Source organism: Mastigoproctus giganteus, chromosome 9 (genome assembly GCF_048544385.1).
Source record: "Mastigoproctus giganteus isolate SK-2022 chromosome 9, ASM4854438v1, whole genome shotgun sequence".
NCBI classification, from domain to species: Eukaryota; Metazoa; Arthropoda; class Arachnida; order Uropygi; family Thelyphonidae; genus Mastigoproctus; species Mastigoproctus giganteus.
The window spans coordinates 65547108-65559915 of NC_143583.1; the positions used below are offsets into that span (position 1 = coordinate 65547108).

General features: G+C 35.1%; 1 protein-coding gene across 4 annotated transcripts in view; it reads right to left on the reverse strand.

The window, feature by feature from the left end:
• The window catches only part of mri (BTB/POZ domain-containing protein mrityu), a 384830-nt gene that overhangs the window by 74311 nt on the left and 297711 nt on the right, over window positions 1-12808 (reverse strand). For all 4 annotated transcript variants that reach the window (XM_090381835.1, XM_090381837.1, XM_090381834.1 and 1 more), the window contains one exon: window positions 4758-5027. In XM_090381835.1, the coding sequence (XP_090237961.1) occupies window positions 4758-5027 (270 nt within the window). The remainder of the gene's footprint in view (window positions 1-4757; window positions 5028-12808) is intronic.

Here is a 12808-nt window from a genome sequence, read left to right on the forward strand (position 1 = left end):
CCTATCACATGAACTGCTGCTGCTGCTGTTGATGCAAATAATTGCAAAGTGTATGGAAGATAAGAAGCACAAGAGATATATGCACATCTCTGTTCTCATTATTACAACTAAAAGTATGGCAATAACCTCTTTTGCTGCTTCTTTTAATATAATTAGACGATTCCATTAGTACAGGTAGTTCTCGACGTTACGAGTTAATTCGTTCCTAGTGCGCGCTCGTAAAGCGGGAATTTATTTCCCATAGACATAAGGTTAAAAATAGAGGTTACATTCTCAACAATGAAATTAGTTAGCTAATTAGTTTATGTTTAAACAATGATTGATTTATCGAAAGAAATGAAAGCATAGCCTGTAAAATCAAGCAAATTATAATAATAGATAAATTATTTACAACTTACAAATATTAAAGAATGTTTATTCTTCATCATCATCGACTAAATGCACACTCGTTGATCACTCATTATTGGCTCGGCACTCGTTGGTTTATTGCACAAGGAGTAGTCTTCTTCAGAAATATTTGAAGAGGTGTTTTTTTCCAAGATAATCTTCTCTTTTAATTATAAATTTCACGATTGCATGCATAAGCATTTTTTAACAGCATACACAAATTGAAACTAACACAATTCGCATGGAGTAACAAGTTTACGAAGCTTTAAAAAAAAAGGAATGAAGAGAAGATTCTTAAAATTTATTTATGTGTTTTATACGATTGAAGATTTCAGTAAAGGGGATTTACATTTCACCACAATAACATAAAAACTAAACAATTCCAGCTATCCGTATTTTCGAAAATGCAAGAAGATCAAGTTTACTACCCATTTATAATTGCTTGCGGTAACAGAAAAGCCCAATAAACCAAAAAATGCAAATTGTTTTTATTCTTTTATGGTCGTGACACCTCCAGAAATGTGCTTTAGAAAAATATGACAAAGACATTTAAAATTGATTCTTATAACGGAACATATGATAATGATGAAAGTGTAGTGCACTTTAATGATTTTAATTGGTAACTAATACAATTTACAAACCACACTCACGACCTTTTATATGGCCTTAAGGTCACACTCGTGACCTAAAAAATTACATTTTAGAGAGATAAACAGCTTAGTTATACAGAGAAAATTTCAACTTCTGAGATCCTGAAATGAATTACCAAAAAACAACATGTTATTTGGTTCACATTACGATAATTTGACGATACGATGGTGTTTCTGGAACTGATTAATATTGTAAAGCGGGGTACACTGTATTGTATAGCTACGCACAAAAAATGAATGTTTAACATTCATTTTTTGCAATTAATGTTCATATTTTCGATTTTGTTGACACTTGGGGGGGAAAAAACTCGTAAAGCGAGAACTGCCTGTATTAGGTAACTTGATCACTTTCAGTTGCAACAACCTCTTCCAACTGCATCGACATTCACACATGAGGAGTTATTCAGCAAGGGGAATGCCAGAGGTGTATTCAACTCTAGCAGTAAGCTACAGAATCTTGAAATAACTGGGACTAAAGTGGAGGAGAAACTGTTGAAGATAAACACAAGAAAGGCACCCGGGGTGGATGGGATCTATCCAGTTATATTAAAGGAGGCAGCAAAGGAAGTAAGCAAACCCTTAGCCATAATTATGAGAGCTTCCTTGGACTCAGGGGAGGTACCCATAGACTGGAAATGTGCAAATGTTACCCCAATTCACAAAGGAGGATCAAAGGCTGACACAAGTAACTATAGACCTGTGAGCTTAACTTCTGTTCCAGGAAAATTAATGGAGGCACTGGTTAAAGAAGCACTGCAGGATCATTTAGACAAGACTTCAGTTATAGCTCAGACACAGCATGGTTTTGTTAAGGGGAAGTCTTGCCTGACCAACTTGATTGGATACTATGATGCAGTCACAAAAGAACTGGATGCAGGGAATAACTTTGATATTATATACTTGGATCTTAGAAAGGCTTTTGATACTGTTGCACATGGAAGACTGTTACACAAATTGGAGCAGTGTGACATTGGAGGCAAATTGCTGCTATGGATAAAGGGGTGGTTGAGTGGGAGAAGACAGAGAGTGGTAATCAATGGACACTGCTCATCGTGGACTAATGTTATTAGTGGAGTCCCTCAGGGCTCAGTGTTGGGTCCATTATTGTTTTCTGTATTTATAAATGATATTGATGATGGTATATCAAGCTTAATGTCCAAGTTTGCAGATGATACAAAGGTTGGCAGGGTTGTCAAGGACACTACTGACACTACACTGCTGCAACAGGATCTGGAAAGGTTGAGCAGATGGGCTGAGAGGTGGCAAATGAAGTTTAACATTGACAAATGTAAAGTACTACACATGGGAAACAGCAACCCCAGGGCAACGTATCAACTCTGTGGTACTACACTGACAGTGGTAGATAATGAAAGGGACTTGGGGGTGATTGTGCAGGCAGATATGAAGTTCTCTGAGCAGTGCAGACAGGCTGCAAGAGCAGCTCATGGAGTATTGTCAATGATATACAGGAATTTTTCCAGCAGGGATAAGGAGGTGATTATTCCATTGTATAAGGCAATGGTCAGGCCACACCTAGAGTACTGTATACAGGTCTGGAGGCCTCATTTCAAGAAGGATGTAGAGCTGCTGGAACGAGTACAGAGAAGGGCAACAAGATTAGTGAATGGAACAAAGGGGTGCTCTTACGAGGAAAGGCTTAAGTTTTGCAAATTACAGTGTCTGGAGACTAGGCACCAGCGAGGTGATCTGATAGAGGTGTATAAAGCCTTGAATGGTTTAAGCATGCTCAATGCTGATGGGATTCTTCCTCTAGCTCAGAAAAATCACCTGAGAATGCATAGATTCAAATTGAGGAGGGACAGATGTAGGATAGACGTGCGGAAATTTGCCTTTAGCCGGCGGGTGGTTGGTTGGTGGAACAGACTTCCATCCCTTGTGGTGGAGGTTGATAGCCTAAATAAGTTTAAGGCTCAGCTGGACAGGTATTTTGAACGAACAGAGGGGTGAAGTGGAAGTGGGGTTTTTTTTTTTTTTTGGCTGATGCTGCATAAGCTTGCTTTCTTGCATCAAATGCCTCTACTAATGCTAATGCTAACATCAAAAATGCTACTTACTCTTATAACATCTCTAGCATGTTGGTAAGAATGCAGTCATCTAGCAAATCTAGAAATGTTCTATCAATCAGTGTGTAATCAACCCAAGTTTCAATCAAAATCCCCATAATAAGATGTTCTGATTTATTGTTTCACTCTTATTGTTTGTACAGCTGTTCATTACACTCTTCACAGTTATTTGCTCAATAAATACCTCTATTCTCATTTTTGTTTTTCTAATGCTTATGCCACACCATGCTAACCCAATTTTTGTTTGGCCCCTGATGTCGACTCATTCTGATATCTCCATCTGCTATCTCCTATGAGGCGCATAACGGCACGTCGCAGGCAAATCGATGAACTGTCTTCACAAGAAAATGCAATACCGAACAATAATTTGGCACTGTGAAATATTCTGACTTGTGTGAATATGCTTAAATATGGGCTTTGTACATATGAATGTGCACATACCTTGGTGCACTGTCTGCCTCACAACTATGTACATACTCATATCTATTGAATGGCTAATGCTACGTTTTTAATTGTTATGTAATCTTTTATACTGCACAAATTTTTATACTGTACATATTTTTATATTACCCTATATCATTGTCAAGCCCCTGGCCTCCTGGCTGTGGCGGGCACATTATTGTATCTTTACTGTACAATAAAGATTTTCTTCTTCTTATTATTATACTGACTCATCCCTACTGGAGGCAATAACAAATGTCCTTACATGTTGCATTCACTGTATTTAAATTCTGCATCCCTTAACATCAGGGTGACACCATATCATGGCATTATTAAGAGACAATCACTATGGAACTAAGCACTCACTGCTTAAGCTTTCATCATACTGTACCTTAACCCTTTCATGAGTGAGTTTCCTGTGGCTTCCCTATAATCAGTTTTTGATCATAGTGGGTTCTGCAGATCTCCCAAAAATCAAACTAGAATTAAAAAAAAAAAAAAAAAAAAAGGTTTAAAATATAAGCTTGTTACTCTTTTTCTCTGAAGCAATAATATCCTCTACATCAATTTATGTATTTATGTGTCACTTAATCTGACTTCAACTTCTGGGTCTCATTTACAGATAATTTCTTCAATTTCGACTTTTGCAAGCAAAAACTGGACAACAGTGGCTGGCAGAACATGTAGTCCTCCTCCTCTTTCAAATTTTAAAAGATATTTTTGTGCAGCCATATAAAAACTGCATTTACTAGCATTTACTATTAGTTTGAAACACAAGACATGGCAACATATACTGGACATATTTCAAGACATTCATACATGAAAAGACATGTTATTTGAAATTTACTTTCCTTTCAAATAACGTACACTTACATAGATACTCAACAAAAAAGATTAAATAATTTAGTTAAATTATTTAATCTTTTTGTTGTTTTATCCTACTGCCAATTAAACACCATTGAAAACATTTCATTAGTATATCTTATAAAATCTCTATTAGTGATCTCACATTTCCAGTTGGCAATACAAAAGAAGTAGACATATCTCAAATGCTCATCTAAAACTGTGTTTAAAATTATAACTAAATGTATCCTGAATATCTGGGGCTTTAAATCTTTCTCACTTGAGGAAAAGTTATTACAACACACTTAATATATATTTAGTTATTTGAGAGAGTGGTGAGGAACTTATTTACCTTCCTAACATTGTATCAGGATGTGCTGCAAAAAGAGCTGGATCTACAATGAAACGGGTATTTTCTACCACAAGAGTAATTCGTTCATCACTAGCAACTGGAATTAAAATATTCTGGTTGGCTGCTGGCATACTTCCACAATTACTTGTTCCAGAAGATGAATTGCAGTCAGAACTAGGACTACTGTTACTTCCAACTATGGTGCTACAATGATCTGGAAGATGATTACGAGCTGGTCCTAACTGCTGTTGGGAGTGATATATACGAGACCTAATGATATCATAAAATAAAACAAAAAAAAATTGTATTTTTAAGAAAATTATTTACAAGAATGAAATATGGCTGTATTTTTTTTTTTTTTTATTATCTTTCCAAAATATAATAAATTTTTCTTTTAAAGGCAAATTACATGATAAAAAAATAATAAGAAGTAAATATAAGAAAATAAGATAATTTATAATACATATGCAATTTTAAGGTGACACCAACCTGCTTGTACAGGTTGCATTACAGCATTCATATTACTTCAACAATAGAATATTAACAGTAAAAAATAAGATAAAAAGAATGCTCTATAAGATTACACTGTGTAACAAAAAATTATTTATGCTGATTTTTGTTTCTTTTATAATTTTGGTATGCTGAATACAATTTTCACATTGGTTTTGCTAGGAGGCTGTCACGGACACATTCTCACAGGTATGGAAAGCTGCACTTGCTACCTGAAAGTGTAAAATGCTGATGGAACTAATATTCAGGTGACACTCAAGTCAAGTGGACCATATTTCAGCCTTTCTATTTAAGTGCCCTTTACCCTCAATGTCAGTTACATCTTTTAGTAATTCCCACATCAATACACGGTGATCACTACTATCTAGTGATTATTTTATCTTCAAATGCTTAATGCATGAAGAATCAGCTGATAATCAGATGGAAGGTATTGCTTTCTCTTGTTGCTTTTTTAATGTGCTACTATAACAAACAGCCATCCAATAAATCCACATAAGTCTTGCTAGTGTGTGAGTTCCAGTCAATACCTGAAAAGTTAAAATCCACCATTATAAGACATTCTGGTTTGCTGGCCCACTGTTTCTCTGCACAGTTGTTTGTTCCACTCATCACAGTCATTAGGCCTATAACACACTCATACTCTCATTTGTTTCCTAGTGCTTGTCACACCAGACTGACTCAAAATTACACTGGTCCCTCTGTCAACTGGATGCACTGCCATAGATTTTATTTACATCTTAACTGAGAGCATAATTCTTCCTCCCAATCTGTACACCTTTTATTCCCCATATTCAAATTCTGCATCCCTTATATCTGAGTGACACCATTTTATTATTACTTATTATTATTAGTCATATGGTGCAAGGAAGCCTGAGGCTTTTGCTCACCAGAAAAAAAAAAAAAAAATGAGAGAGAGAGAGAGAAAACAAGACTAAGAAATAGAAGGGAATCACCAAGAAAGAGAAGAATGATGACATCCAGCTGGACCCTGGGTGTGCCAAGCCTATACTCACCAGATGTGAGCATGTGTCTCTGATATCCTCATGTTTGCATTTGATGATTTGACCAGCACTTCAAATTAATCAAATTTATTTTCTATACTTCTACACTGATCTACATGTAAGTATATGTGTACCTGTTCTTACTCTTATACCTTAACACAGCCCATGTAGACTCACAGCAGGCCTTGAAATCCATGGCACATTACTTTCTAGGCTGCTTTTTCTAGTACAAGAATCACCTTTACCTCTGCCTGCGGCAATGGTTAATCTATTAATCTGTGTACCCCGCAAGCTAGCAGTTCTCTGACCAACCTATCACCGCTTTGATAGTATCAGCAAATATTCTTGCACCCCTTCTATTTAAGTGTTTCCAATTCCTGTAAAAGCAGTCTCTCCTTTTAAGAAGCACAGACTACACCGATAAAAATTCTACTCCATGAGCTTTGCACATTCTCTCCAGGGCCGAAGTGAATGATAAGGCTCTCAACACATATTCTCTTCTATCAGGTCTGGGCAGAATTGCAGATACTTTCAAAATGAATCCTACCTCGCAACTTTTTGCCAACATTGTCCTGACTTGTTAAGTAAGTCCTCATATCTCCTACTCTTCATGTCATTAGTGCCAATGTGTACAACAAAAAGATATCTTTTTGTTATACATGTTGGCACTTTTTTGTTGTATACATCCCTTAAAAGATGATATCTGCTCTACAACATCATTTGCTTTTGCCCCTAGCAGACATTCCCTGGTGCTATTTCACCTATTCTGCTTGCACAATATGACCAGCATATTCTGCTTTGGAGATTGCTGCTGTGTTGCCTGATACACAAGTGTGAGCTCTGGCATTGAGTTGGGTAGCTGAGAGCTTGATGGGCTCCCATTTTAATTCCTTTGAGGACATCTACCCTACTCTTCAAGTTCTCATAAATGCCTATCAGAATGCTGAGTTGGCACCTAATTTCTTCACATTCTCTGCACCAAACACATACAAAGGCATCCCCCCTTGGCTGTAGCATGTCCTGTTCGAGAAATGTCTGCAAACATAGCACATTTCATCAGGCAACGATTCATAGGAGAATCATCCCTCTTCAGTCCTCCCCCGAGACACAGCACTCCTGCTAATTTGAGCCGGCAGCTTTGCTGCTCTAGTCTCAGGCATGATTTCAGTTCAAATTCAGTATAACTGAATTTAAACGAAAACAAGACATTTACTTATGGGCTATAAGATGCAAGGAAATTCCATCTTATGGTCCAGAAAATATGGTATCTACAAGCAAATTATTTATTTCTTTAATTTCTGAGTAAACTCGAAATGCAATAAAAAAAAAGAAAAAAAAAAGAAGAAACTGCAAGAAATGAAGATAACCACAAAATTTTTGAAAATTTGTTACACAATTTTGAAATTATATCATTAATACCAATGTCTAAAACAGGATGGGAAACCTTTATTCAATTTGGACTTGACCAACATGAAAATTTTTCACATTATCACAGGCTGATGACCTAGCTATATATCTATGTGTATACACACAAACTCCTATCAAAAGCCATGGGTCACCCCACCTCATTGTAACTATGAGATATACAATTACTTTAGCCTATGAGGGGCTTGAATTCATTTCAAATGTTTTATGCAATGATTTGCACATGGAAAGAATCAAGAGTTGCAGGAGGGAATTATAGGTGAATATCATATGGGGAGAAATATTTGTTTGTAGTCTTGTTAAGTTAAGAATACCATTCATAAGTTATCAAGTTTGTAAACTGGCAATATGCTGAAGAAATGGAAGCTCAGAGGTAACTTCAAGCCCAAGAAACAATCTGACAGGACCATACAATATAGCAGGGGTGGCCAACAAGTCAATCGCGGCTTTAATTTTGGTCGATCACAACGAATTTTAAATATATGTAAAAATAGATTAGTTAAAATTTAAATATTATTATTATGCGCCCCACTGTATATGCTTAATTACAAATCCGTTGAACCACATGACTACTCTTGTTGCAACACAGCCGCTAGGCTTCTCTTGTGAAAATTTACACAGTTACTTACTACTCTACGTTGTTGAGAGCATGGTGTGTCGAATTATATGTTAATTTCATTTGATTTAAAATGAATATTACAAAAAAGAGTAAAATGTATCATTTTCATCAAGAGTGGGACTAGAATACTTTTTTGTAATGATAAAAGACAAATGTTGTTGTTTGATTTGCAATGCTTCCGTGGCTATGCCCAAAACAGGATATTTAGAGAGGCACTTCAACGCACTCCATGAAAAATACAACTTTTCTGCCTAATAATGACCATAAAAAATATATATTAAAAGAACTTAAATCCAGATGAATAATCTGGATTTATTACAAAATTTCTTTGTGACAAAATTATTTCTTCAGGACACCTAATTTACAATCTAAAGCAGTAACTGTAGGGTCATTTAAAGTGAGTCATCTTTTTGAAAAAAAATGCAAACCATTTTCTGATGGTCAATTCATCAAAGATGCATTTTTATAAATCACAGATTCTCTTTTTGAAAATTTTAAGACAAAAATTAAATTAAGTCTCTTCAAGATCTGCAGTTATCTCAAAATACTGCAATGCGTTGCATCGAAAAAATGAGTAAAAATGTGGGTGAATGAATTGCATGCTCATATTGCTAATTGTGTGTCCTTTTCTTTACAACTGGATGAATCTATAGACGTCAGTGACGCTGCTCAATTTCTTGTTTTTATTCGTATGGTTTCGATGATTTTGCCACTAGAGAAGAACTGCTGGGTATGGTTTCGTTAAAAGAAAGAACTAGAGGACTTGATATATTTAATGCATTCAAAAATTTTACAGAAAAAATTAAATTACCACTATTTAAGCTCTTATCAATAACAACAGATGGAGCTAAAGCAATAACGGGGCATCTTAACGGATTCATTGCATTGTGCCAAAAGGATAATGAATTCCCAGATTTTGAGTTACCACTATATCATCCCCCAACAAGTGTTACCCAGCAAAAGATTAAATACTAAAAGGGTTATGGACATAGCTTTCAAAATCGTGAATTCTATCAGAGGACAATCTCTTCAATGGAGACTTTTCAAATTGAAACTCAATGAAAATGAACCGGATCTGATATGATATTACACACAGATGTGGGGTGGCTGAGTCGGAGTAAGTTTCTACAGAGATTTCGAAATTTGCTGAATGAAATTAAAAAAATTTGTTGATCAAAGGGAGATGATTATCAGCAGCTATAAAATACGGAGTGGTTGTGTGATCAGGCTTTTTGGCAGATTTTACCAGTAAATTAAGTGATCTGAATTTGGAATTACAAGGAAAAAATAAAAATGTGGGTGACATGATTAGTAGTATTTCTGCATATAAATATCAATTTTTGGCAACGGCTAAGGATCTCAAAGAAAAAAAATTCGATCATTTTGCAAATATGTAAGATTATTTGCAAAAATATCCCATTTTTGAATTTAATAGTGAGAAATGTGTTTCTGAAATTGAGAAAGTTGTGGATGATTTAGAAACCAGATTCAGTGATTTTAAAACAGTTGAAGACACTGTTCATTATTATTCTTATCCATTTAATGTCGACTTAGATAAGAAACAAATTGCAGAAAAAAAAAAATCACTGAGCTTTTTCACATGGAGAAAATATTACTTGAAAATGAAATTATTACATTGCGAAACGATATCTTCCTAAAAGCCAGATCATCAGAAAAAGACTTTTGAAAATATGTTTGCCTGGAAGAGTACTCAAGTTTAAAAAAATGTAGTGAACTTTTAAATTCCTATTTTCGTTCCACATATCCATGTGAATACGCCTTTTCAAAAGTATTTGAAACAAACAAAGATGAAGAATCACTCTTATCGCAGTATATCCCTGATTTTGAAAGCTTGGCAGATGACAGGAAGACACCAACTTCACATAAATTAAAAATTTAAATTTGTATGAATTTAAAATAAGAATTCGGAATTGTATTTAATTTTAAAATTTATAAACAACATTTTTCAATATGTGTTGATTAACTTTTTTAACCATGTGCAATGAAATTCTTGAGATGGCAAATCGCGGCACATTTTGAAGAAAAAAAGTAGATCGCATAACAAATTAAGTTGCCCAACCCCTGTAATATAGGATTCATATGTTCAAATTCAAATTCAAATTCATATTCAAACCTGCATCAAATGGAAAGACTTTCCTTGGTCTCACTGAAGACCAAGCACAAAGTTCTCAGTGCTTGGGTTTATATTCTGGAGACAAACAGCATCATCCGTGGTCCTGCCTAAGTTACTGATATCTTTTTATATTAGTAACTTATTCAGCTAGATCATCTATTCAGTTGATATAGCAACATCTGAATAGGATTCCACCACACATTTAAAAATCTGACACATTGTCAGGGCAGCTGTCTTGTCTTCTCATCAGGTGGCACATGATTTCTGTAAGTAATATATGCCAAACTCCGAATAATGTATTCTGCTTAAATGAATAGCCAAGTGGCAAAGGAAATAAAACTTCCATTTAAAAACAACTTTTATGTTTACCATTAACCCCTGGACTGCGGACATATTTTCCCTATGCAATATGATACTACAGAACTGCAAGATAAAATCAAAAACAGATGGCAGCTTATCTATCATGCCACAGGCCCTACAAAATCCGGGCATGCGACTTCAAAACAGCAGTCCTGGTGGAATCTTGGATTTTTTAAATGTATAGTGGATTTACCTGTTCAGGTGATCTATACAATTTAAAAAGATATTAGCAACTTTGGCATTTAGATATTATTTAGATTTTACTTTGGCTTTAGATATTAGCAACTATGGATAATGGTATTTGTCTCTAAGTTATACATAAATTCAAGCACTGAGGACTCAGCCCACAACATTCATTGAGAGCAAAAAGTCTCATCATTACTGAAATTATAAAAGCAGGTAATGCATATGAATTTTGATTGCAATCTGACAGGAGTCAACATGCCTTGAGATGGCTGGTTATCTTATCTTACTACACCCTACAGAATGAGTATGAAGCTGCAAACAACCACAAGCAAACTTGCATTTCCACAACATGCAAAGAGCCACAAAATAAAAATTTTCACAGAAGAGCTACAGCCCACAAGCCTTTGATAACAAAAACAAATGCATACCATTGATTGATATGGTGCAAGATAAATCAAAGGTGGATCGGTAAAATCAGTCTGGTAGAGCAACAAAAGTTGTCCTGCTGCATGCTCTTTCAGTCTGTTGGGAATGTTTGGGTAGGAAGAATGCCAAGAGAATGCACACTATCTGTGGGTGTTCTCCCAAATGTGAACCTAGGAGGATAAAGGTATCAGTCTGGGATTGTAACTGCGACCTAAAGATGGCTGAAGTGCATAGAATGACAAATGCCATATCCCATACTAATGCTGCAGATAATTCTATGCCATACATCAGTAATTCCCAAACTTTTTTGACTCGTGAACCCCTTTCAACATATTTTTATCATGAACCATCAAGCCTATATTCTCTGAAATCGTATAATAGTTCTGAATTTTGATTATAAAATTTTTCCAGTACAATTACTATGCAATTACTACAATGGTTATTGAGAATGGAAAAAAATTTGGAATGAAAAACGTTAATTTAACACGATAACACCAACATCCTGTTGTGCATGCTCACTATGTAAGGATGTGTGACCTAAATCACAACTAAATATAAATTTTGAACTGAACAGCATAAATTAATATTAAACTATTTTGTACTTTCATGAACCCCTGGGAGTTTGCAAACCACCAGCGGGAACTGCTGCCATATATCATGGAAATTTTATAGAAACTGCTCTTAAATCTTACAACATGACAATGTTTTGTTCATGTCACAAAGAATGGACTGTAGATGTGTGGTTTGAAGGGTGGAGCTTTGCAGTGACCAGCACAGATCCCTGAACACAGAATTCAGACAAAGCTATAACAGCCGTTCTTCTTTGTTAGAGGACCACAATATCATGAACTTTCTACAGAAATTAATAGATCTTCTATGAAGGAATGAAGCAGACATTATGGCCAAGATGGCTCAATATGCTATTAATTTCTTTGCTATTAATCTGTTTGAATAAATATCTTTTGTTCATAACTACAAATGTTGCATGACTCTTGGTAGGGAGTGCGTGTTATAAAAAAATCTGTGTAACACTAATTAATGAAACAGTTCATCAGGAATATTACAACTGAAACACAAAGATAAACAAATGGAATAGAAGTATAGCAAACCATAAAATTATGTAGTAATGCAAGAAATAAAATATTGTAAATATTGTATTGTGATAATTTTTGGACTGGAACAGTTTTCACAAGGGTTGATATTTGGAAAATATTTGTTGTGGTTACACAAGTTATTTTGGAGGTTATGCTCTTTCAGCCTAATTTTATTTTATTTTTATTTTACGTCCTTTATTTTGGAAGCAGCTGCTCACATTTATATGTACTTTTCAATTGGGGATATTTTATAGACTGCTGTTGTGGAAAATTATAGTCCCACCTCCAAATTCAGA